At 50.0% G+C, this 26771-nt stretch overlaps 1 protein-coding gene across 9 annotated transcripts in view; it reads left to right on the forward strand.

The window, feature by feature from the left end:
* MGMT (O-6-methylguanine-DNA methyltransferase) overlaps nucleotides 1-26011 on the forward strand; it is a 296474-nt gene extending 270463 nt beyond the window's left edge. For 4 of the 9 annotated variants that reach the window (XM_027063414.2, XM_027063411.2, XM_027063415.2 and 1 more), the window contains 3 exons: nucleotides 18283-18422; nucleotides 21107-21218; nucleotides 25731-26011. In XM_027063414.2, the coding sequence (XP_026919215.2) occupies nucleotides 18283-18422; nucleotides 21107-21218; nucleotides 25731-25951 (473 nt within the window). In that variant the 3' untranslated portion in view covers nucleotides 25952-26011. The other 5 variants (XR_003421363.2, XM_053207551.1, XM_027063413.2 and 2 more) reach the window with 5 other exon arrangements.
* Nucleotides 26012-26771: the final 760 nt, after the last annotated feature.

Raw genomic sequence — 26771 nt, forward strand, 5'->3', positions numbered from 1 at the left:
TTTTCCAGTGAGGGGTCTGAGCAGGTGGTGACTGCCACCTGAAGCCCTTGGCCGTGCACTTGGGGCACACCTGTGCCCCTGCTGCAGCCCTGCCTCCTCCTGGCATGCACATAGTAGCTGCTGATTGAATATTGAATAAATGAGTAAGAAACTGATAAATCTGAACATACACTGGGTCTTTTCTCCCTTGCATTATGTGAGCCTGAATTTGGGACATTACCTTCTACATAGAACAATGTGCTCTTTCTGAAGTGACATTAGAAATAACCCACATCAGGCGTGCCTAGGTGGCTCAGTCGGTTCAGGGTTCAGCCTCAGCTCAGGTCATGATCTCGCGGTTCATGAGATCGAGCCCCGCATCAGGCTCTGTGCTGACAGCTCAGAGGCTGGAACCTGCTTCGGATTCTGTGTGTATGTGTGTGTCTCTCTCTCTGCCCTCCCCCGCTCACATCCTGTCTCTGTCTCTCAAAAATGAACATGTTAAAAACTTTAAAAAAAGAAAAAAAGAAATACCCGTGTTATGTTGAGGCCGTGCTGTTCCCGGGTACCTTACTGCTGCACCAATGGTCCTCAGCTGCCACAGGTAGGGCTGAGTGGTTGTGGACAGGCACAGGCCCATTTTCCCCAGCAACAGCACTGAGCTGGTGACAGCCACCACACCTCTCTTGTGACACTGTAGACCAGCCTTTAGCCAAGGAGCAAACTCCCCAGACCACCCCCCCACCTACCCCGGGGCGGCTCTTTCCCATCACCAGCCAGAGATCCCACTGTCTGTGTGCCCCCCGGGCTCTGTGCCCTGCTCATTTCGGCCTAGGCCCAGGGAGTGCTAGAAGGTAAATGCCTCTCGTACCCAGAGCAGGCGGAGAACCAGTGCATCTGTTTGTCGCGGACGAGGACTGACTGCAGGTGCCATATCTCATGCCAAGTGCGAAAAGCTGAAGAGGCCGGAAGTGAGCCGTCTTACAGGGTCGTCCCCAGCAGGCCCCTCTCTGCACCTTGGCCCTGGTCCTCGAACCCACCTGGCCAGGCAGCGGGCGGAAACGTCCCCAGCCCTCCATTTCCCTCTCTGCCTAGGAGAACTTTCTTAGTGTATGTTCGGTGCAGTGTCGCAGCCGGGCCCTTGCCTGGCCTTCCCTCCCTCCGTCCTTGTCACCCCTGCAGAGGGCACGTGCGTTACCTGTCCTGTGGCAACCCCCTCTACCCACACCTGCACGGCCTCGTCCTCATTTGAATAGGTGAGAAACCGAAGTCGGCTGCACAATTGGAGCTAGATTCCATCACTCAAAATTCAGTCACAACTTCTTTTGAATTCTTTAGCTGCCCTGCGGCAAAGGCTCAATGTTGATACTGAGATTAATCCCCAAAGAGCCCCTCATTTCTCTGCAGAGAAATTAAAGCTTGCCAGTTTTCCTTTTGCCTGTCCTCCTGACAGCTCTCTCAGTAATGATATGCCTTCTCCATGGCATAATCCCTGTCCTACGGTAAAGAATAATTCATTAAGAAATTAAGGGCTTAGTGCCTTTCTGTTAGGTTGGTCTTCAAAAGTTAGCTAAAATTATTTAACAGACCTCAGGGCTGTTTCACAGGAGCTCAAGAAGCCATATGGGTGGGGACCACGCAGACCCACCCACCCCCTATAGATTTGTCAGTATTCCCAGAAATGAAGTCCAAGGACAGAAGCGCCTGGGTGTCAGGCCTAGGACTGCGGGACGCTACCCTGCTTCAGGAAGCAAACAATGTTTAGACTTTCCGGGAGCAGCCAAGTAGGCCTCCTGGTGAAGCTGGCAAGGCTCCCTTTCCACTACTCGGGAGGGCCAGCAGGAGGCTTCTAGAAGTTTCCAACGGGATGCACAGGAGTTTCTGAACTGGATTGGAAGCAGGGTGGGGTGGTACGTACACACGTGATTGTGTATTTAGCATGAAACGGCATGGGTCTGAAACGCGTTCAGCTGGTCCCTTCTCTGCCGTGTGACTGAAACCGCCAAAGGGAAGGTGTGATATGACATCAGCAGTGGCCTTCCTGTCGCTGCTCAGGGTGGATGAAGGGATGGCAATGTTGGAAAACATTGTGTTGTGTACATTGGTGACATTGTGTCATTTTAAATCTGATTCTCCACCTTTTTGTTGTTCTGCTCACAAGGTTGTGCGGGGAAGGAGCACTGACCCTGTGTGTGAGTGCCGTGTGGGGAACAGTGTTCGGTTCTTTCTGGGGAATGGGCCGGTCGGGGGCCTGGTTAGGGGAGCAGGTCCCAGCGTCCTGGCCACGAAAGCTGGGAGAACTTGTAAGAGGAGAAAGCGAGTGCCCTGAAGGAGAACAGCCTAGGTGAGGTGCGCGGGGGGCCGGGGGCCCGAGGGAACCAGGACTGGAGGCTCGGACTTGTTCTCGATCCGGCCTTTTCTCAGTGGCCCCCCAGCGCTCAGCATGCACTCAGGTGCACGTTCTTAAACACCTACTCTCCTTCCCTCCCCCTCAGCGTTCTCACGCCATGTGTTTCTCTGTGGTTCTGATATTGTCCGGAAACCATTAACACCTGTTCAGAGTCGGTTCTTCTGCTTTGAGCTGAATGACAATTATTTGAATGGTGAAGGGTGTTAATACATAATTATTCACATTCAAACCAGGACATTCACGGTTTAATCATCTCTCTGTAGGCCTCCTTAAGTTGGAGCTTACAGTCTTGGGCATAATTCTTTCGTTAAATAAGTTTCGGGCACTCTAATTATTGGGAAGGTGACTACAAATACGCACAGGTGCCGCCGTGAGGACGCGGTGCCCCCTTCACCTGGCAGAAGCCTCGCTGGGTGTGCATCGTCTCCTCGCACGTGCGTGAGGCGGGAGGTTCATTTCCGAGGGCTAACAGTCCAGTCCGTGTGCGAGATGGGCTCCGTGATTACGTTCTCGTGCGCCCAGGACCGGACGAGCGTGTGGGCGCATTTCTGTTCATGAGCACAGTGCCCTGCTCGGCCTGGCTAGGCCTCGAAAGGGGCCGGCTTCACCCTTTAGACCCTGTGTGCATCTGGACCCCTCCATCTGCTCAACATTACTGAGGTCCCCAAAGAGCTTGGATTGTGAGGGTTGTGTCTGTCTGCATTTCCCAAGCTGGAAATTAAACCTGAGGACTTCTTAAGGCCTTAAGTTCTTTTAAAAATAACAATGAATTTACTACATGTTATCAAAAATAATATATTTTGTATGAAAATGGCTATTTTCCAAAACCAAAAACACTTACTGAGAAGACTGGCTTTTTTTTTTTTTAATGTGTTTGCCAATCTCAGTAGTGTCTGCCTTAATGGAAGACAGCTGGATTCTCATAGCTACCCTGTCACTTAATCTGTTGTGGTATCACACGTCATTTAGCTTACGGAAAACTCCTACATGCTTGTGAGAGCAGGAGAATTAAAAAGGCAAATAACATCTTAGTGTTACTGTGAAAATCCCCCTAAACGGGTCTCAGGGACCCCTAAAGCTCCCCAGACCACACTTTGAGGACCAGTGTTCTAAAATATCAAAAATTTTATTGCGCCTAAAAATTACTCATTGCCTGTACAAGGGGTAGTAAAAGTTTTGTGTTGTGCTTTGTGGACTTTTTTCAGTTTATTTTGTTTTTTTAAACTGCATCCCAAAATCTTTTTTTTTTTTTTTTTTTTTTGGCCCATAGCTAGAGATGCGTACGATTGTGGTACTTGTTAACAAATTGGGTCAACCTGTGCCGTGCACTCATTCTGGCATCGGCCAGACCCAGAAGCAAAGCAGAGCCCCGCGCCGTGTCCCCACGCTGGCAGGAGGGAATTTCACATCCGCGTGGACATCACCTCACACGTCTTTCTTTCTTCCTTCCCTGACCTATGTTGATATTAGTCACGAAAGGGAAATTTAGGAGCTAAAAACACAGTATTGTTGGCCGCAGAGCCCAGCCGCCACCTTCAGTGGGTCCGGAATGCACGTACGGGACCAGAAGCAGAATGCCGTGAGGCGGAGACCGGGCCTGTCTCCCCGCCCGGCAGGGTAAGCTCGTGTACGGCCGGGACGCCGTCCTCCCCGGCGGGCTCATCCCAGAACAGCCCTAGGCTGTGGGTGTCACACCTGCCCGCCTTCCCTGGTCAGGGGCAGAGGGGAGAATGGGCCACCTGTGGCTAGCCCGGGAGGGAGAGAGAGGTAGGCAGGCCAGCACGGGGGCACGAGGGTCTGCTGGGCACTCCTTTCCCCTCCCAAGCTGCCGTTTGGCTAAGCATGCGTCATTGCTGGGGGACAAGAATCCAAGGATGGACAACAGGCCCTATGGACAAAGCGCCTTTCCCACAGGTCAGCTCTGATGACCTCCATGCGGCGTGTACCTTCGCGCCGGTCCCGTCCGACCAGGATGAAACCGAGATGGAGGGGTGGGAAGCAGCCCAGTCGTGTACCTCTGTGGGGGGTGCTGAGGGCGTGGTGGAAGACTGTGCGATGCCGGTGATGGAGGCCTGTGCCCGAGAGCCTGGTCCCCTGCTGGCCTGGGCCTTCCCAGCATGCCCTTGGATAGCCTGCTCCATCCGGGGCCCCAGGGATCTCTCACCCGCCAGGGAGAGGACAGTCACACCAGAGTCATGGTGGCTGCCAAGGATTCAATATGATAAAGCAGGTTGCACGGTGCCTGGTATGCAGTAAGAAACGTTAGCACTAGTTATGAACCATCGTTGATTCGTAAGCAAATTGACCAAAATTTCCAAATGAATTTTCAGAATAGCACTCATGCCCCTGTTTCCTCAGCATCGCTCAGAACCTCTGAGGAACATCTCTTTCAAGATAGCCTTTCTAGCATCGGTGGTACGGTGGTGAGCATAGCTGCCTTCCAGAATAGCCTTTCATCTCTGCCTCACGTACACTGACCAGGCTTTTATTGACTACTTACTGTGTACCTAAAACCGTCCATGTTCAGTACTTTGAAATACTTTGCACATTGGCAATTTTTCATACACAGGAATGGATTCGACTCGTGGAAAGTGATCCAAAATTCAGCCTACTTAATAACACCAATCCTTAGGCCAGCAGAAATCGTTTTGGAGCCACAAGCACTGAAGCCACAAAATAACAGGCCGTCTTTACTTGGCATCTTACCAACTGGCTCAGCGCGTAACACCCAACGGAGTAGCCAGGGATTTTCTGGAAAGGGGGGTTGGGAGGGTAGGACTCCCCAAAGGTGTCCTATGAAAGGCACATGCCTCCTTCTGTAAGCATTCCGTCGGGTTGTCTTACCACAGAGCCTCGCGCACAGGTAGCCGTACTGGGCGCGGGCCCATGCCTGGGGTGTCCCTGGGGTGACTAGGAGAGTCAGTCAGGGCTGCAGGGGAATGTCGGGCTTAGAACCAGATGCACATTGGGGACGGCAACTACTGTCTGCACGTAGTTTTTATAGAAGGGTCTCAAAGGTATGGGCATTAACGTCTCTGTTTTGGGGACAGAGGCAGGTTTTCTCTGGCTTGTCCGTTGTCAAAGTCACTCGTGCAGTTAATCCTTCTCACGGTCACTGCTTACACCCCAAAACCACAGGGCTTGTCTGCCATCACTCACTCATGGTGTGGTCTTCATTTCTCAGAAGAACTTGGTAAGTGGACACTGAAGAGGGGGAGCTCAGAAAGGCTCATCCAGAACAGAAGGCCTTAGCCAAGCCACTGAGCTTGGGACTAGCTTACAGACAGACAGGGACCCTGTCACCAAAACCCACTTTGGCAGCAGGGTGCACAGGTCCTGCCCTCTAGGCCCCAGGGAGCAGTAGACGAGTCCAGCACCCAGCCAGCTGTGTGGACAGTAGTCAAGCCATGGCACTGAGCCTGATTTTTGTCATTTGTTCAATGAGGATAGTGATGTCAGCTTTGCAGAGTGGGTATTGAGGACTTTAGTGGAAAATTAGCGACAGCTCCTAAGAGCTCAGGAAGCTCTGTGTCTGCGTGGTGTTTGGGAAGGTGGGACACAGAGCAGGGGGCCCGGGCCATGGCCAGGCCAACTGCCTTCATGTGTCTTCTTCCCCTCCACGTGCCAGAGAGTATTGAGCTGTGCCCCCAGAGAGGCCAAGAGGCCCCTGAGTGTCTGAGACATCACTGTGGACACAGGCCTGCGGAGGCTGGCTGGCTCACTGTGGGTGAGCCAAGTGCCTTAGAGTGTCAGAGTAGCAGGAAGGTACCTTCTTTTTTGTGAATGTTACAGGCCATGAATTCTGCCTCTGTATGTGGCTTTAGTGACCATTCGCTGAAAAGCTATTACAGTCTGACACAAGGGGTGGATGGGATCCACCCAGCAATGCCCGGGTCACAGAGGTCCCGTTCTCCCAGCTGGGAAAGAGGCCCTCTGGTTTAGCCCTTAGGAAGATAGTGACAGTAGAACATGGAGTGGCCCGTGGACGGTTCTAGACGAGAGCCTCTTCTTGCCTCTGAAACAGCCACTGTCTGCCCAGGCGTCTTCCCCAGGCTTCCCTGTTTGCGGGCTCGTCTCCCGGGTGTGAGATGCCCCCCTTCTGCCTGGGAAACCCCTGCCCATCTGTCGGGACCCAGGCCCCCAGCCCCCTATCAGTTGATTGGTCTCCTTGCTCCGGGGATGGGGTTGGTGCACACCAGCCAGTGCCACAGGGTTTTGCAGCCTGTTCTGTAATACGTCGCACATAAAGATTTGAGGGGCACCCGGGGGGCTCAGTCGGTTGAGCATCCAACTCAGGTCATGATCCCAGAGCTGTACGATCGAGCCCCCCATCGGGCTCCATGCCGAGTGTGGAGCCTGCTTAGGATTCTCTCCCTGTCTTCCTCTGCCCGCTCCCCCACTTGAGCGTGCTCTCTAAAAACAGAAAAAAATAAAAAGGAAAGGTTGATGTGGGGCTCTGTTCCCCTACAGTCCTGGCCAGTCTGCCCATGGGCAGAGCTGTGACTGTGTGTAGGTGGCCCTGTGCTGTCCTGACCCGGATTGCGGGTCCACAGTAGATTTTCACACACTTGATATATCACACACTTCATGTTTCACACGCTTCATGCACTTCATGTATCAGTGCATCTGCACTGTCCCACCGTCAGGAAGCTCAAGCTTGCGCACATGCGCGAGTGACCTCCTATAAACTTGTGTTTCCTTTGTTTTTCCTCTGTTACGTCTTTTGTTTTTCCTCTGTTACGTCTGGGTCTGTGGAGGCCATGGGGAGCATGTTGAAGTAAATCGAGTTACTTGCCCTCTATCTCGTAGCTACCGTGTAACGTGTGTGTTGGCGCGTGTGGAAGGCACGGACGGATTATTGACACGTTAGGTGGAGAGTCGCTCCTAATGTCCGAAGATGCTGCGGTTGCTGGGGATGAGTGTGGAGTGCGGGAAGGCTGTCTCCAGGAGACTCGTTTATGTTTTTAAAGGCCCCCGCGGGCGCACCCCTTGCTGGGCCTGCTGAGCAGTGGGGTGGCCTGCTCTGGCCTGTCCAGAGGCACCAGGCTGAGCTGCTGGAACTCCGCCCGAGCCGCAGCCCTGAAGCGTTAGGGTGGAGACCCATAAGGCAGGTCCTTGGTCTCCCTGAGCTGGGCCAAACAGAAGGGACCCTTGAGGTGACCGTACAGAGAGCGTTGGGGGTGAGGGGGGCCTTGGAGAGGGGAAGTCGTTTGCAGGGAATGTGACCGAGGCTCTGCTATCAGTGGGCATCTTGCACTTCAGGGAGGTTGATTAAAAACGAAGTGATTGGAAAAGGTTTCCCTCTATGTTTTCCAACTTTTTTTTTTTTTTTTTTTTTTTTTTTTACGTTAACATAGAGTAAAATTGACTTTTCGTACTGTGCAGTACTGTGAGTTCTAATACGGGTCAATTTTCCGTAGCTGACGCTATAGTCAGGACCTCGGGGTTCATCGTCCTAAAAGCTCCCTCCTGCTGCCCCTCTGTTGTCACTGCCGCCCCTGCCCCCACCTCTCTACTGATTCTTAGCAGCCACTGGTCTGTTCTCCATCCCCGTAACACATGTACATGGACTCAGCATTTAACCTTTCAAGCCTGGCTTCCGTCACTCAGCTTAATGCCTTTGAGATCCATCCAAATTACTGTATGTGTCTATAGCTTATGCCTTTTAATTGTCACAGTCCATGGTGTAGATATACCTTTGTTTGCTTATATACTTTTCATTATAGCCATTGTAGTAGGTCTGTAATGCCATCTTATTGTGGCTTCAAGTGGCATTTCCCTTATAGTTATGTTGAACATTTATTCAAACATTTACCATTCGAAGGAGCTGTCCGTTCAAGTCTTTGCCCATTTTTAAATGATGTGATTTAACACTGTTGACTCTGGAGAGTTCTTTATATATTGTGGTTATAAGTTCTTTGTTGAGTATGTTATTTCCAAATATTTTCTCCCAATGTGCAACGTTCTGCTGACACTGACTTTCACAGACCAGGTTTTTTTTTTTTTCATTTTGACAAAGCCCAATTTATTTTTTTAATTTATGGATGGTGCTTTTTGATGACATGTCTAAGAACTGTTTGCCTAATTTCAGGTCACAAAGATGTTCTAAGTTTTCTTTTAAATTTTTTTTAGTTTAAAGTTTTACATTTAGAGATATGTATTTTGAATTAGTTTTCATGAGGTATACAATTTTTTAAATATTTTTAGTTTAAAGTTTTACATTTAGAGATATAATCTACTTTGAATTAATTTTTATAAGGTCTAAGAGTTATATGATGATTCAGTGTTTTGCATGTGGTTATCCAGTTTTCCAACACCACTTCTGAAAATATCCTTTTTTCATCGAAATGTTTTTGTAACTTGGTCAGAAACTATTTGGACACATTTATGTGGGTCTCTTGGAAATCTCTGTCAGGTTCCATCAGTCTGTGTTTACCCCTTTACAAATTTCACATTGTCTTGATTCCTATACAGCATAGTAAGTCTTAAAAAAGTGTTGGTGTGATTTCTCCAACTAGTTTTTTCTTCCCTTTTTCAACATGTTTTGACTATTCAAGTTCCTTTGCCTCTCCATGTAAGTTTTAGAATCAGCTTGTCTATATCTACAGTAATTCCCTGGGATTTTGACTGGAAGGGAAATAAATGTATAGATCACTTTGTGGAGAACTGAAATTTTTATATCGAAACTTCCTATCCATGAACAGAATATGTCTCCCAAATTATTTAGGCATTCTTTGATTTCTTTTAACAGCATTTCATCAGTTTATACATAACACTAACCTACAAGTGTGATTTTCCTGTGTTGACTCTGTACCTAGTAACCTAGCTAAACTCACTGTAAGATTTTGGGGGGGTGGAGTGGGGTGGGGGTGGGTAGATTCCTGGGTATTTTACCATAGACTGTCATGTTGTCTGTAAATAGGGACAGTTTTCTTTTTTCCAAAATGTATGACTTTTATTTATTTATTTTTTGGCTTTATTGCAGTGGCTAGAACTTCTACTATGATGTTGAACAGTAGTGGGAATCCCTGCATTTTTCTTACTTTTGAGGGAAATGCATTCACTTTTTCACAGTTAAGTGTGACATTAGTGCTAGAGTTTTGTTTTGTTTTTTTTTTTTTTTTTTGTCTTTTTTTTGGTCAATACCTTTATCAGGTTGAGGATGTTATTTTCTTTTCCCAAATGGTTGAGAGATTTTATCGCGAATAGATGTTGAATTTTGTTAAATTTTTTTTGCCTCGGTTGATACATGTTTTTCTTCATTAGACTATTACTATTATGGTTCATATTTGTTTATTTTTAATAGATTGAGAAGTGAGTATAACTGGCTCCCACCTTCCACCAGCCATTTAGTTAATTGATCCAGTCCAGTATACCATATAGTAGTATGAGAATCTGTATCAAGTAGAGTGTGTATATGCAATTCTTTTTGCTGTTCGTCTTACAGACTCGTTTCCAGAGTTTCTTTGGTCACCAATTTTCCCTCCCGCCAACTTCAGTGAGGTTGTTCATATGTTCATAAGTTGTAATACACTTAGATTTTCTTGTCAGTCTTCACCCCTTCCCGGGATCCACCAGTCTTCTAAATGCTTTTGTTGTTAATTTGCATATATTTTGCATATAAGGGTTTTCCATCTGTGTTGCTTTTCCTTTTCCAAAACATCACATAGCTGGGATCAGACGGCATGTAGCTTTTGCTTTTTTCACTTAGCAAATACACATCCAGGTAACTCCACGTCATTTTGTGGCTTGATGATCCACTCTGTATGACTGAATAATACCCCATTGTATGGATGTTCCATAGTTTACCCATTTATCCATTGAAAGACATCTTAGTTGCTTCCAGCTTTTATCAATAAGTGAATAAAGCTGAGATAAATATTCACATGGAGGTTTTTGTGTGGCCACAGGTTTTCCGATAAGTTGACTAAATATTCAGGAGTGCAATTACTGGTTCATACAGTAAGCCTCTGTTTAGTTTCGTAAGAAGCTGCCAGATTTTCTCCCACGTAGCTGTACCATTTTGTTTTTTCATCAGCAGTGAATGAGTATCCCGGATGCTCCATGTTCTTTCTCATCAGCAGTCAGTACTGTCGGATTTGGAGGTTTGTGTGGCTCTTCTAACAGGTATAAAATTGTACCTCATTGTTTTAATTTGTAATTCCCTGATGACAAATGATTTTAAAGATCTCTTCATATGTTTATTTGTGTCTGTAGATCTTCTTTGGTGCGATGTCCTTTTGCTATTTTATAATAGGGTTGTTTTATTTTCCTGTTGTTGAGTTTTAAGAATTCTTTGTATAGTTTGGATACAAGTCCTTTACCAGATATGTGTTTTGCAAATATGTTCTTTCAGCCTGTGGCTTTCCTTTTCAGTATCTTAACAGCACTTTTCACAAAGCAGAAATTAATTTTAATAAGGTCCCATTATTTTTTTTCATGGATCATACTGTCTCTAAGAACTTTTCCCTAAACCCACAATTATCTGGATTTTTTTCCTGTATGTCCTTCTGAAAGTTTTATAGTTTCTCCTTTTAGTTTTAGGTCTGTGATCTATGTTTAGTTTTTGTAAAAGATACCTGGTCTGTATCTAGAATCTTTTTGTGTTTTGTTTTGTTTTGTTTTGTTTTGTGTGCATGTGGCTTTACAGTTGTTCCAGAACCATTTGTTGGCAATACTATCATTTGTCCATTGAATTGCCTTTCCTTCTGTATTTGTGTGGGTCTGTTTCTATTCCGTCCCACTGATTTATATATTCTCTATTAATATGCCCTGTCTTGATTACTGTAGCTTTACATGTAGGTTCATTTTTCCAATATTGAATCAGCTTTGACTCCTCAAACTCCACTTAATTTTGCTGTCTTCTTCCTTTTATATATTGCTGTATTTGATATGCCAGTACTTTGTTGAGAATTTTTGCATAGTTAATGAGAAATATTAATCTATACCTTTCTGGATTTGGACTTTTTCTGGTTTTGATATTGGAGTAATTCCAGTCTCATAAAATGTTTTGGGAAGTGTTCCCTTCTCTGCTGTTTTCTATAAAAGATTGTCTTGAGTTGAGGTATTTGTTCTTTAAATGTTTGATAGAATTTAATGGTGAAATCATCTGGCCCTAGTGGTTTTAGAAGATTTTTAACTCTCCGTTAAAGTTCGGTGATAGTTACAGGACTATTCCAGTTATCTATGTCACCTTGGGTAGGATTTGGTAGTTTGTAGTTTTTGATACATTGGTCTGTTTCATCCATGTTGTTCATTGTTGTGCATAGAGTTCTTTGTAGGAATATTTCATTCTCCAGTTACTGTCTGTGAAGTCAGTCATGACATCCCCTTTTTTATGCCTAATGTTGATAACATGTTTCTTCCCTTTTTTTTATCAGTCTTGCTAAAGCTTTATCAATTTTATTGATCTTTTCAAAGAAGACAGTTTTGGTTTCATGCATTTTATTCTATCATTTTCTTTATTTCCATTTCATTGGTTTCTGCTGTTACCTTTATTATTTCCTTCCTTAGTTTTATTTTGCTCTTTCTTGTTTATAAAGTGGAAGCTTAGATTATTAACTTGAGACCCTTCTTCTGTCAAATATGCATCTAATACTATAAACTTCCCTCTAAATATTGTTTCAGCTGTATCTTGTAAATTGTGACCTGCTGTATTTTCAGTTGTATTCAGTTCAATGTATTGTTTTTGTAATTTGCCTAAAGCCTTTCTCTGTGACCCGTAGGTTATTTAAAATGCCTTGTTTTCTGTCCAAATGTTTGGAGGTTTCCAGTCATCTTTTTGTTATTAATATCTAGTCTAATTCCATTATGATCAGAGAATATGATTTGAATGACTTCAATTATCTCAAATTTGTTAAAGTTTGTTTTATGACCCAGAATGTGGTGTATCTTGGTCAGTTTTTAGTGTGCATGTGAAAAGAATGTATATTCTGTGATTGGATAGCGTGTTGTGTCAATCAGTTGAAACCAGCTGGCTCATGGTGTTTTTCGTTTCTGTATCCTTGATTTTCTGTCAACTACTTCTGTTAGTTACTGAGAGAGAAGTGAGGTCTCCAAGTGTGATTGTGGGTTTGTCTGATTCTCCTTTCAGTTTTGTCAGTTTTTGCTTTATTTATTTGAAACTCTCTTGTTAGGTGCGTAAAGGTTTTGGGTTGCTGTGTCCTGGTTGTGAGCCGTCCCTTTTGTCGCCATGTAACATTCCTTTTTACCCCTGGAAATTGTGCTCCTCAATCAGCTTTGTCTGTTACTAACTTTTCTTAGATTACCGTTTTCATGGTGTGCTTTTCCCATCCTTTTAGTTTTAACGCATCTGTATCTATTATTTGAAGTGAACTTCTTGCAGACAACACATACTTGGGTTATTCTTTCAATCCATCTGGCACACTATTATTTTTTCATTGGTGAAGAAAGGCCATTTATATTTAATGGAATTATTAGTACGATAGAATTTCTATCTACATGTTTATTTCACTTGTTTTCTTATGACTTTATTATTACATAATTATTTGTTTTCTGTCTTTTCTATTTTTCCTTTCTCTTTTCCCTTCCCTTCTTTGGTGCTATTTTAACTTCTTGTTCTGTAGCTTTTATTTATCTGTTAGGTTTTTGACTACATTATCTCTTTATAGGGATTATAATCCTTGCATACTTAACTTTCAGAGCAGTCGGCCCCGTCTGCCTCTTTTTTTTTTAAATTTTTTTTAATATGAAATTTATTGTCAAATTGATTTCCATACCAACACCCAGTGCTCATCCCAACAGGTGCCCTCCTCAGTGCCCATCACCTACTTTCCCCTCCCTCCCACCCCCCATCAACCCTCAGATTGTTCTCAGTTTTTTGTTTTTTTTTTTTTTAAAGAACTCATCAGAAGGACAGTCCAGGGTATTTAGCCAGATAATTACCATTCCTTTTGTTCTGACTTTACTGCTAAGCTTCCAGGCTGCGCCCTCCAGTCTGAGGTCCCTTCTTGCTAAAGACCTTCCTTCAGCAATTCTTTTAACTCACCCCTACTGGCAGCACCTTTGTTTCTGTCTGAACATGTCTTAATTCTAGCTTTATTTCTGATGAGTTTTTTTTTTTTTAACTGGATATAGAATTCTCAGTTTCTTTCTTGTCTTCGAGCACTTTATAAAATTGCTATTTCACTTCCTTCTGACCTCCATGGTTTCTGATGAGAATCGTACTGGCATTCAAATCCTCGTTCCCTTTTAAATAACACATCATTTTTCTCTGCTTGTTTTGGAGAGTTTCTTTGTCTTTCGATTTTACCTGCCCGCTTCGTCATGATATGTGTGGGAGTAGATTGCTCCGGGCTTGTCCCGTTTGTGGTTTACTAGGCTTTTGACTTGTCGTCGTATATCTTTGGCCAGATTGGAAAAGTTTTAGCTCTCACTGACTAGCATTTTTTCTGCACTGTACTCTTTTTCCTCTTCCTCTGGAACTCCAGTTAATTCGACTGTTAGACCATTTGGTTTTGTCCTACGCATCCACTTTCTGATTTTTTGTTGTTTAACGTGTTTCTCTCTGTTTCTCAGATCAGATCATTTCTGTTGACTTCAGTTTATTGACTGTTTCCTCTGGCATCTCCATTCTGCTATTGAGACTGTGCAGTTTTTGTGTTTTGTATTTTTCTGTACTAAATTTCCATTTGCTTCTTTTTTATAACTTGTATTTCTTTGAAACTCAGTATCTTTTCATTTCTTTCAAAGGTATTTTCCCTTCTTACAGCATTTTTATTGCAGATAAAATCCTTCAAAGTTACCAGGCCATGTATATGAAATTCTCACATCATACACTTTAAATATCTAACCATTTTGTCAACTAATCCTCAAAATGCTGGGGACAAAATCTTGTCATGTGATTCCAACTTCTGTGGCATCTTGGCCTTGATGTTTGTTAATGTCTTTTCCAAGACAAGTTGAGGGTTTTATGATTCTCTGTTTGCCAAGGCATTTGGGATTGTATCCTGATCATTTTGAATGTTAGGCTCTCAGTCTTGTGTGAGTCCAGTGTATAGCACTGCTATTTTTTTTTTTTTTTAGGAGGCACTCAACCTGGATGGGTTTGGCTCTAAGTTCTGACCAGGTTTCTGCAGGTTGTGGTTTCAGTGTCCATTTTGTTGTTCAGACTCCATGGTCCTGCAGGTGTGCTGTCCTACAAATCAGCGGCCGGTCTAGAACCCTTACATCCATTCTCCATGTCTTTGGTTTAGAGTGATCCACATGTGCACAGGTCAGGAGTGAGTCCAGGAATTTACAAACACCTTCTCAGTGTGCTTTCCCAAATTTCCCTTTCTCTGCATCTTCCCTGCTACTGTCCAGTTCTCAGGGACCCTGTTTGGTCCCTGCTCATAATTTGGCCTTACTTACCCCACTCAGATACACACCTCCTAGAACTGCACCAACGTCCAGAGCCAAGTACTGAGAAGACAAAGAGGAGGAAAGCAGCCGGGGCCTGCCCACCTGCGGGGACCATGACGGCTTCCGACAGAAAGAGACATGGGCATCCCGGTTGCTTCGGGGCCAGGGTGCAAGGGTTCAGAGATAATACCAGAAAGCGAGCGATTCCTCTGCTCAGAGCATCGGAAGACCCTTCTCCCTCCTCAGGGAGAGAGAGACAATACTTGCATACTTAACCTGCTGGCGCACACCCATGCATCTGCACCTGCGGGTGCCCTCTGGCTGCTGCCTGGTGGTGGAGAGCCCGAGGGCCTGGGCAGCTGAGAGACGGCCCTTCCTCAGGAACCCGCACCCTGCAGCAGAGTCACCTTGAAAGAACGATTCTACCCAAAGAACTCCGAAGCGTGGTGTTCTTGCTTACTGGAGAAGAGATGGTGGAGGCAGCCTTGGTCTTAAGGAGACCTGATCTCCAGGCCCAGCCCTGCCACCGAGCAGCTGTGCTCGAGCATAGCAGTGCATGGTGGGGTGCAGGACACATCCGTCCGGGGAGCTCTCGCGATGGTGTTCATCACCGGGGAAGAGGCAGAGGCCCAGGGGAAGGAAGCAACTCGTCCAAGACCCTGCAGCCTGGAGTCTGCCTTGGCCCCTGGGTCCGTTCCTCCCGTTGCACGTGAGGACTATGGTATCTGCGTAGGCTCCCTCATCAGAGCCCCACTTGGCTGTGTCAGTGCAGGCACACCAGTGAAGGCTGCCATGATCTCTGCTCCCACAAGTGGCAAGAAGAGAGCTCACATATAAAATTCTGGTGTCCGTGACATAGAATGACGTCTTCCATGGCCGTTGGTAACCCCATCGTGAGCCCCTAGGAGACTGATGACATACTGTCCGGCTAGAGACAATGTAGAAAGCAGTCTTGGACGGGGTAGGTGCTCCCGGTGGGCATGTTTAAGTGGCCACCCACGTGGAAACAAAAACGGCTGTGTCCTTAAGGGAGCGGAGTGCAGAGAAGCAGGCCAGCCCCCAGCGGAGCCTACGGTGGCCCCACAGCAGAACACCGCCCCGCTCGTGGTACCCAGGCCCCAGAAGAGGCAGGAGAAAGGGTGGGGAGGAGAGGGTGAAGGAAAGGAGCATCCAGAATGTGGCCGGCAGAGGCCGCTCCGCACAGCTCTGGGGTCATGCCCGCTCCCCAGGGACACCGTAATGGGAGGGAAAAGGATGATCATCTAATGGCTGCCCTTTGGGCCACCTGAAATGATGGCCCAGCCGCCGAGGACTTACGTGGACACCTCCACCTCCAGAAGATAGATCTTCCACATCAGCGTATGTTAATTTTTATGAGTAGGTTTTACTACGTTTTAGAATGATATTTAACAACCGACAGTGCCAGCCCCTCCTGGAAAGAAGAGCAGTTTCATGGTCTGATTTTGCACGGGTCAGGGTCAAAGGCACTGTCGCTGAGCGCCGCTCCAGCTAATTAATGCATTTGCTCCCTACAGGGTGAAATTGGGTTTTCAGATACATTTATAACACGACTTGCTTGATTCCTAAATATTGTCTTATTTGAGCTATTTTTCCTAATACACGGCCTGGTGTGTATGGGGTGAGAAATTATTTCCCATGAAAAATTGACAGCAAAGCTGAAACTGTCTGATGAACCCCGTGCTCACATACGGACACTTTATACCTGGACAGGCAGGCGCTGGAGCGGCACCGCGGCTTCTCGGAGCTGCCCTGCGCCCCCGGGTGAGCTTGCACGAGCGCCTCTCCTCGTGGTCCTACGGCTTTGGGAAAGTTCTGGGCTCTTCTTCTGGAGAGCCCGGGCGGCATCCAGCAGAACACACACACAGCGACCCGTCTGTGCTGCACAAGGAAGGCTGGAGACGGGCCTCCCCGCTTCTTGCGGTCTCCACGGCTGCTTTCGCGCAGTTTCTCTTCTAAGACCTCCGGCCCTGAAATCGCCTTCTCCCCAAGTTACTGCCAGGCGGCCTGCCGCCTCTTTCTTCCTTGTCTTTTTGTTTTGTTTTTGTTTGTGTTTTTCGGTGTGTTTTTGTTTGTTCTTAAGTGAGGCATAAGAACAGCAACAGCAGTCATGATGAACAGTTTGATTTCAAAACCCTTTCTGAAGAAACCACAGTAAACAGAGTGTGTTTGCCTAAGGAAACCCTCCGAGCAATCAGCCAGTAACACAACTGCATGTGCTAATGAACCCAAAGCTGTTAATGTGGTTTCTTCAGTTAAATTGATTCATGAATTTTGAAGAGAACATTATCTAATGAATTTTCTTTGAATAGAAAGCAATTAAAAGGACAAATCAGTCTGATTAACCCCAAAGTCACCCTCCTGCCACAAATGGTGTACAGTTTGAAATTATATCATAAAAAACTAGAGCACATTTGCTATCTTTTTGCCCTCTACTAATCCATGTAAATTAATGAACAACAAAGTTAATTTCTTTGATGACCCTGTTCTAGTATCACCTGGATTATGCTGATGTTTAATTTGCTTAATGTTATAATAAAGACTAAACAGATTTTTTTTTCCAGCGAAGTGATTATCATTCCCTTCAGTTAAGAAGTGATTTTTATTATTTAAAACGCATGTAAGGGTGTGTTTCCTTTAAGAACCAAATCGCACTTTGCCAGCTTGGCACCGAGTGTAATTAGTGCTATTATGGACACACTCCGGAACACCGCTGCTGCCCGTGGAAGCCTTCCCTTTGTCGTTGCCATCGGGAACTCCCGCCCCCGGAGGGCTCGGTGCCCCCACCGTGGGGGACACAGCTCCGTGTCCAGTGCTCCTGAGCCTTGCGTTCCCTTTGGAAAGACAATAGGTATCGATTCAGACCAGCCTCCCTTGCAAAGCTGGAAGCAGAGGGAGAGAACGTTCCCATGCATTCACCTGTTCACTCCCACAGCAAGGTGAGGAGCAAGCGCGATTTGATGTGGCTTGCCAATTAAAATGGGAATCAAGTTATTTTATTTTTGCAGCCCTGTGCATCGCGGATGCCTGTAGCCAGGGTCACTGCCAGCCCCGTGTACGTGGTGTCTGGCATTCTGAGTCTGCTCGCTGCTGGGTGTGGCCGCCTAGCATAAAACCACAGCCCGGCCCATGGCTCCTTTTTCCTTGTGTATCCCAGCTGACGTTGGCAGTGACCCAGCAGTCTGAGAGGTTCTGAAGTCAGTAGGCAGGCAGGGCCTTCTGGGCTCACGAATGTGTGCGTGCCCCAGTCCTGGAAGAGCATCACGTGGTCCTTCCTGCGTGGGACCCGGGGACGCAGGGGGCGGTTGCAGGTCTGGGGTGCGTGGTGTTGGGATGGCTGCGTAGGGGCCAGCCCGCACAGTGACGGGACCGTGTGTGGAGGCCGCATTTTAATTGACTGTAGCACCTCTGTTTGTGTTGACGTGCTTTCTGTCTCAAGACCGGCAGGTTTCTACATCAGAGCTGCGGGAGCCGCTTGTCCACATAACGTCATTCTGCATTCTGCCTTTCAGATTCGTTCACCAGACAGGTGTTGTGGAAGCTGCTGAAGGTTGTCAGACTCGGAGAAACGGTTTCTTACCGGCAATTAGCAGCCCTGGCAGGCAGGCCCCGAGCAGCGCGGGCAGTGGGCGGAGCGATGAGGACCAATCCTGTAAGTCGCTGCCGGCGGGTGCGTCAGCGGGGCCGCAGGTGGCGGCGGGAGGGGGGGCCCGGGGCCCTGCAGTGTAAGCGGCCTGTGCGGCACCGCGTGGGGAGCAGAGGAGAGGAGGCATCTGTACGGGCCCCCAGAAGAGGGGTGGGCGGCCCCTGCCCCCCATTTTTGGTGGTGACGGTGGCATGTCTTCCCCAGGGGGTGGCTTCACCGCAACCTTTTCATGTCCTTGTCCCCCCTGTGCATCTGTAGTCGCGTTTTGCTGAGAGGGAGATCCCCTCCAGGCCACGCCGAGCTTCCCAGAGGATGGGCTGTGTGGGGTGGCCGCACGTCTGTTGTACCCCGTAGGACAGAGGGCACTTTCTCCCCGTCATACCCGTACCTGGGCCGCCGGCCATGCTGTCTCCAGAAGGAAGTCCACGTGAGTTGGGGAAGAGGCCGTGGCGCCCCTGTCCCCAAAGCCAGGTCTGCCGGAGGACGACCCCATACAACTGAGTGAGGCCTGGAATGTTCTTTCTTGTCAGCCTGTCCAGAGCCTGGCAGGGGCCTGCTAGCACATTCGAAACAGTTTCTCCCCGAAGCGGTGGGAACGTCTGCGACGGGATAGAAGCGTGCCATGCTGTCAGGATGAGGAAATAGAACCAGCACATCCTGGGGGAGGAGTTACTACATCAGACAGACCTCCCCCCTTTGAAAATGGCTGTAGCTTTGCTGTGTGTCCTCAAAATTCTCTTCATCCCCGTTGACCCGGGCGAGGCGGGCGTTCACACACCCCAACCCGCCGCTCTTGCCAGTTGGCACCGACTGCCCTTGGTCAGAGCCCGGCATCTCTAGGAGACGGCGATTACCCAGCTTTCCGCACAACACGGCCTTGTTTGGTTTAAGCAGCAGCTCATAGAGGATTGCAGTGGATCGCACTGTCTTGATGCGTGTCTGATCTGGAGAAGAGCTCTCTGCCTTGTTAAAATCCGATTGTCCGAGCAGCGTGTGATGTGGACGACACATCGCACCCAGCCCGCATCTCCCCATCTAGAGTCCTCGGCGGCCGTGGCCGCTGAGCCCAGCGGGTGTCCTGTTGTGTTTTCGCTGCCACGTGCCCAGCTGCGTCTTCAGAGTCCACCCCCTCCACACCCTGTGGGTGCACACGCTGACCATGCGCACAGGATGACTCGGAATCAGGTTTATGAGCATGATGTTTTACACTTCTGACAAACGTTGACCCGCATCGTTCCTCGGAAAGGCCACCGCCTTCTCCCAGGTTGTATCTCCACGTTGAGCAGTTGGACCGTGCTCTGGATAGAAAGACGGCTGGGACACCGTGGTTTCCGGGCTCCGTTTCGCGCCTTGTGAGAAGGACGTCAGAAGCTGGCCGGGCTCTGCCTGTCCCGTCCCCCCCCCCCCCCCGCCCCCCGCCCGCGGTCGTGGCATCCTGTGGACATCCTCCCTTTGTCCCAGATCTTCATCCGTGTTGCGGGCCCCATTTCTGCTCTCCGTGCCCTGTGTGTAGAGTCGGTCACCCACGCTGCTCACGGAGGCTTGACTTGACTCCCACCGTGTGACGCAGCAGGTGGGTGCCGCCGTCGCTGCCCCGGGCGTGGCTGCCGCCCGCCTCTGCTCCGAGAACAAGCGTTGCTAACGGACGGCACGCATCCGTAGCCCCGCACCTGCCTTCTGTGTGATGACAGCAGTTTCTCACTCTCTGAAAGGGACGTGCCGTCACTGTTCAGCGATCACGCTCCTGGCAATATTCAGAAACATTTATTGTTCTGCAACCAGCATGACTCTCTTCTCTTGCTATTAATCTCGATGAACATCTCTCTTCAACTGTGGCCTCAGTCACTGAAATTTATAAAATAGGATCTCCCAAGGCTTAAATCTCTAATGTCCGTAAAGTCAACGTATCGACTTCCCCGCCTCGTGCCCAGGTCAAGAATGGCAGCGACGACATCAGGCATGAGGACCGAGCAAGCGCCTGGTCCCTCCTCTTGGCGCTGTCCTGTGCCACGAGCAGCCAGGCACGAGCCAGGCCACGAGTCCCTCTGTTGTCGGGCGCCGCACATAACCCATGCAGGGACCGTCCACGCGAGGCGGTTGTGGAGATGCCGGCAGCTGCAGGGCGGAGCAGGGCTTCCAGGCCTGGTGCCGACATGCCACAGGTGCGCCTGCGAGAAAAACTTCGAAGGTGTAGCCAACTTCCGCTCAGCCTCCCAGGGAGCTCTCCGGTCCTCACGGGGTTCCCGTAAAGTTGATCTAAAACCTCCTTGGAACGGGCTGGGACGTCCAAGAGGTGACCCAGGAACCTGCCACGACTGATGTGGCTGCCCCACATGGGTGCCCCCTTTCCTTGGTGCTGGCAGCACAAGGCCCAACGCAGAGCGCCACGCATCAGCTCCAGCACCGACAGAGCATTGCTGAGAGCTGCTCGTTGAAAATCTCTCTCAGTTTAGGCTGAGTAGAGCAATTGTACCTTTTGGGAAGGAGAGTAAAAAAATGGGTTTGGAATGTGGCAAAACACCACGGAGCTCATTGTGCACTCATTCCTTAGGTGGCTTGCGATAAACGCGAACACGAGCTGGCTCGTACTGCAGCCCTTGCTGCGGGGCGGGCTTCTCTTCCCCACCAGAGGAAGGGTTGCTTGCTGCCGTGTGGGGGTTTGGTCCATTCCTAAGTGCTCGGTTTTCCAGGTTTTCCACAGAGGACTCACTAGCCCACGTAAGACGGTTCGGCAGCCTTCTGGAAGGTGCGCCCCCCCCCCCCCCCACTCATTCACCACGGAGGATGGTCAGCCTCCTGTAGGTGAGTCTGGAGACGCCTCGTGGCCCTCCCCCACAAGAGCACCCTTCTGCTCATCCTCAGACAGAATTTGCTAAATGCAGTTCAAAGGCGATCAATACATCGCACAGAGAGTTTCCCCACTTTTTTCTAAACAAACGCATTCCTGAGGAGTTAGTTTATTCACAGATTGCCACGAGCGTTAATGACCCCCCGAGTCTTGTTCTGCCAGTCACCCAGATGGCTGTTGATAAAGATTTAGCATCATGTTCTAAGTGTCAGGGCTGTCAGTGGGGCTGAACCATTTGACCAGAAGAAAAAAACGCACAGGGAGCTATTGATTACAGCTTCCCGGTGTCACTTGTTCACCAGGATTTAGGTATTGATGAGGCCGCGAGTGAAAACAAGCCCTCTCCCTTGTGGGCTGCTACCACAAGAACAAAGGCGAAGTTGGAAAAAATATTCAGCCAGCACCAGAATCAGAGGGATTCCATTATTGATTGAAAGGCCCCTTCGTGTTATTTTTGTTGGAGACAAATCTATGGGTTTGGAAGTTTTATAGCACTTGAGAAACAGTCTGTGTAAGTGATGGATTCAGTATTGGATGAATTAGATTTCACAGCGTGAAGATTTCAATGCAGCTGTGATATTATGAGCTGCTTGGTTATTGATAAAAATTACATTTTATGCAGTACAGGCTTTCAAGAAGAGGGTGTAGAGGGTGTGGATCCTTTGAAATGTCCATAGGGCGCAAATACATTTTGGCGGCCTTGGTTGTTTTCGTCGTCTGAGATCCGCCACCAAAGTCAACACGGACAGAAGCGGTGCTCCCTGCCTCTTGTGTAAAAATCGTGCGTCTTTGGCAAGCGACCTGCTGTCCCGCAGTTGCTGCCCAGGATGAAGCCTGGCCGGGGCGGTGGCCGTCGCTGCCTTTCCACGGGAGTAGGGCCGTGGTCTGTGGGACACACGGAGCAGGGAGGGAAATCAGAGCCCGCCCGTGAAGTCAGCGTTGGGTGGGGAAATTGAATCGGCACCTAAAAACATCTGTGAAACTAGCTCGAATCTTTACCGGTCAAAACGTGAGTTTCACGTTGTTGTGTCCTCGAAGCAATTATTAACGTGACTGTTTATTGTATTTGATAAAAACCCTCAATCAAAGTCAGTATTCCAGACTTGAAATGTTGTGATTCTCCTCCCAGGATGACGGGGATGGTTGGCTGCTTGCGGGACGGGGCGGCAGTGGGAGCTTTCCCGGTGTGTGAAATGGCACAGACGGGAAGCCAGCTCTCCCCAGACCCGCCCTGACCCTGCGACTTATCCTTAGATCCCCTGAGACTGCATGCGTTCCCATGGCAACCCAAACTTGCAGTCAGAATAGGGACTGGTTTGTGATGCGGGAGAAGTTAGGTTCTCAGCATCCGAGCCAGGTTACCCACAAGGCCAGCGATCCCCCTCGGGCAGCTGGTGGAGAGGCCATGTGCAGGCGCCGGGTTCCGCCCCCGCTGGGCTGGACTCCCCTCCTTGCCCCTAAACTGCCGTGGGAGCTTGGGCAGGAAATGTAACCCAAGGCTGACCGTGCCTGGCCTGAGGCTTGTTGGAGGCTGTGTGATGTGCCACAGTGGGCACAGGCCACGTTCTCCCTGGTGGTGTCGTTGAGTGCTGGGTCCGGGATGGGACTGGGGACCGTGCCCTCTGCCCAGAGACAGGTGTGGCTCAGGGCCTACTGGGGGGCACTCTAGGCGGGTTGTTTTGTGTGACGGGCTGAGGTGGGTGCACGGCCACAGGGCGGCTAGACGCCGTGAGAAGAGACCCCAGGTACGTGTGTTCAGCCACTTTCCTAGAAACTCGGCTGACTGGTGGCTGGTCGCTGGTCGCTTTGTCCAGTTGGGGTCTTTGGAGTTGGAGCTTGGGGGTAGGGGACGTGAATCTTCTCTCTGTTGAGCTGCAGACTTCGTAGAGGGATTCCGAGAAACTCTGACCCTTCAGGGCCCTGCAGGAGTGGCCGTTTTTCCTTGCAGGACATTTGGAGCACGACAGCCACATGTGACTGCACGGAGAGGGGCTGGGGACAGCAGGTCTGGGGCTTCAGGAGGTGAGGCAGGATGGGAGCTGAGCGGTCCCTGGGTACCACCCGGCTCCCTTCCGGGGTGGGGTCCGCTGAGGGTCTGTCTCCAGAGCGGGGCCAGTTCCGATAGCTGTGCTGGCTGGCCGTTCATGGAGCACTGCCGTGATCTGCACAACAATGAGAACCGTCACCCTAGCATGTCCTGGGCCTTCCGTGACTGACCACCCACGTCCCTGCACCCCAGTCAAGATGCAGCCACTTAGGAGTGAGGGCTGTTTTACCCAGGACCCCCGGGCAGACCATCTCCTGAGAGGTTTGAACTCTGCCGAGAATCCACCAGATGTCCTGTCCTGGGAAGTCTTGGGTTCTGAGTAACTGCTTGTCGGGGCCCTTAAGCAAAATGGCCATTCATCCCCCAGAGCCCCCACTGTGGGAACACGGTGTGCCCCCTGCAGTTGGCATGCTCTAAATAGTGCCCACTGGCCACCAGGGAGACGAGGTCAGCAACTTGAGACAGGCTCCTGTCCACTCTGGCTTTAAGGGGGCATAAGTTCCTTCCCTTTCTTTTCCTCCTGTGTCCTGGGCCAGCTGTGCAGTGGATAAAGGACAGCAGGGTATTAGCTTTATTCAAATCAAAGCTCAACTCAAGAAGTGCTGTGGCCACCGTGGGCTTCCCAGGAATTCTGGCTGGAATGAGCCCCCCTTCCCTGTTACCAGCCCCAGCAGAGGCAGGTGCTGATGACATCTGTGCTGCGGGGCAGACAGGTCCCCTCGCAGGACCCCACCTGGTGCCGGGCATTCCCGTGCCTTCGTCCCAGGATGGCTGGTCAGGGAGTCCTCCCCGCCTCAGGCCGGGGGTAAAGGATGCGGTGGCGGGTCCCTTCTTCCGGTGGGTGTCCCACCCCATGGAAATCAAAAGCAGGGGCAAGGCGCACTGTGCCCACCCTCCACAGTGGACTCCGTCCTGAGAACAGACCCTGAGCAGGTCTGCCAGCGGACATCCTTAGAGCTCCTGTCGGTGCAGCCCAGACCAGTGGCGGGACGACCCAGGCGCTCCCCTGGGGACCACTGCTGAAGGGGACCCCCCTACCCTTGGGGAGGACAGAGGTCTTCTCTGCTGGGAGAATTGACTACAGGGAGTGTGTTAGGTGGGATTGTTGGCCTGCGTGTGGCTGCAGGAATAACGAACCACCCATGCGACCGTGGTCCCGACTCGAATCCAGGACCTGTGAGCTCTGGCATCCAGTTTGGGATGTGGAGGACCAGAGACCCATGGGTCTGCCCTGTGCCGGCCCCAGGCAAGGGCAGAAGGACTGCAGGGCACGGGGGGATGTGTCCTGTCCTTGGGGCATCAGGGTGTGGGAGGGAGACCTGCCTGCGATGTGGGCCCTCCTCCTCCGGGGCTGCAGGCCAGCCTGCCTTCCTCCGGGACTAGTATCGCAGCATGTCGAGCTGCCGGTAAGTTGGATTGGCAGGGTTTGGCGAAGGCCCTGGGCACGCGGAGCCCAGCCCTCACTTCCGTTTCCCGGTGTGTCCCAGTGAGGCACGGCACCCAGACAGCCGTCACCGTCCCTGGTCCTGGCAGTGGGTCCTTTTAGCGGTGGGTTGGCTTCTCTTTGTAGGATTTGTATTTGGATTTTCATCATGAGGTGGTCTTGCTTTTAGTGAAGTCGTTGTGTTGATTAAGCACCTGACTCCTCCGTCTGTCTCCAGAGGTGGGTGCACAGGGAGGCCCCAGCGCCCTGGGGAGGGCTGCGGGTGGGCATGGCCCCGGGTCTCGAGTCCTCAGGGATGCTGTTGGCCAGCCTGTCCCAGTCCAGGTATCCAGGGGCCAGATGGTGGCAGCGGCTGCTCAGGTGAGAACAGACGAGGACTAGAGTTTCTCAAACTTCCAAGTATCCCGGGATTAAGGAAGGGAGATGCACTCCCAGTGCAATGCAGAGCATGAAGCAGGTCAGCAAACCTTCCCTATGAAGGGGCTGGTAGTAAATACTTTGTTCTGCAACGGCAGCCCCAGACAACATGGCTGTGTTCCAATAAAACTTTATTTACAAAAGCAGGTAGGAACTGTGCCAGTTTGCCACATTTTTCCAGTGCCTTGCGTGAGTATGGTCTTCCCTGAAGGTTCCTGTCACTTCTCGAAACGTTTGCAAATTTTACCTACCGCCCCGTAACTTGGAAATGTGATTTTGAAATTTGTAAACATACGCCGCAAATTACTTACCAAAGACAGTTTTCTCCTTCCGAACGTTGGTATGAAGGGATTCTCTGGAAAATGCCGTTCATTTGCCTTGGAGTGTCGTGTCCGTCCTCGGCCCGTGCCGAGACCCCCAGAGACCAAGGGGTGCACAGCGCCAAGGCGGCCAGCCGGGGGCCTGCACATCACTGTGGTCAAGGGCCTTGCTCTGGATGCCGAGAGACCTTGCGGGCCCCGAGCCCAGCCTGACCAGGGTCGCCTCTCTGTCTTGCAGCTTCCCATCCTCATCCCGTGCCACAGAGTGGTCTGCAGCAGTGGAGCCGTGGGCAACTACTCCGCAGGCCGGGCCACGAAGGAGTGGCTTCTCGCCCACGAGGGCCGCCTGGCAGAGAAGCCGAGCTGTCCGGGAGGCTCCCGTGGGGGTGGCATCCCCCCGCCCCCAGCCTGCTGGCGGAACGGAGGACTTGTGGGAGTAAATACTTGAGTGACACATAAAGGTTCTAGCACATTGGAGGTGGTCTGTGCGGTATTAAAAGAACTGAACGTGTCCTGGGGGACATAGCGTGTGTGCCTTTTCTTGTTTCCACATTTTACGGCAGAGTGAGTTCAGAGGACTGGCCGTTGTTCATCGTTTGTTTCTCTCTCACACCGTCGTCGTTCCATTTCTAATGTCTGTTAACACAGGGATAAGAAAGTGGGGGGCCCGGCAAGCCTGAGAGCCACCGTCCGGGCAGGTGGGAGCATCCGGCACCCGCCAGGGCCCTGGCCCCCCTGACGCAGGCCTGTCCCCCTGAGACGCTGGCCTCCCCGGCTCCCCTCTCTGCTTAGCCATTGAGGCTGCCGGGACGGTGTCTCCCGCTCAGGCCTTCCTGAGGGAGGCCCGGCCGCGGAAACTAGTGCTCATGGAGGTTTTCTAGCGATGTTCTTCTCACCGCCAGAAAACCAGTGCAGGATGCACACACTTTGGGTTGTATCGGTTGAATGGAAACGAACCACTTACCAAAGTGATTTGGGAAAAGGAGTAGCTCCTTGAGATGAGTTTGGTCGAAATGGCTCCTTCCCGAGGGCGGAGGGCGGAGGGTCTTCCTCGGGCCCTAGCCCCTCTCCTGCCGCTGCTGACCTTTGTGCGCTCCAAATGGAAGGTGACGATAGAGCCTAAGAGTCAGAGGTCACACAGGAAGGGGGGATCTGCTCCTGTCGCTGGCAGCAGAGAAGAGTGTTTCCAACCAAGTGCCACCGTCCGATGCTTCATTATCGCGTTGTCATTTTCTCTTTATAATTAACCGTACCTGAGAAACACGAGGGAAACTTGCAG

Source organism: Acinonyx jubatus, chromosome D2 (genome assembly GCF_027475565.1).
Source record: "Acinonyx jubatus isolate Ajub_Pintada_27869175 chromosome D2, VMU_Ajub_asm_v1.0, whole genome shotgun sequence".
Lineage (NCBI taxonomy): Eukaryota > Metazoa > Chordata > Mammalia > Carnivora > Felidae > Acinonyx > Acinonyx jubatus.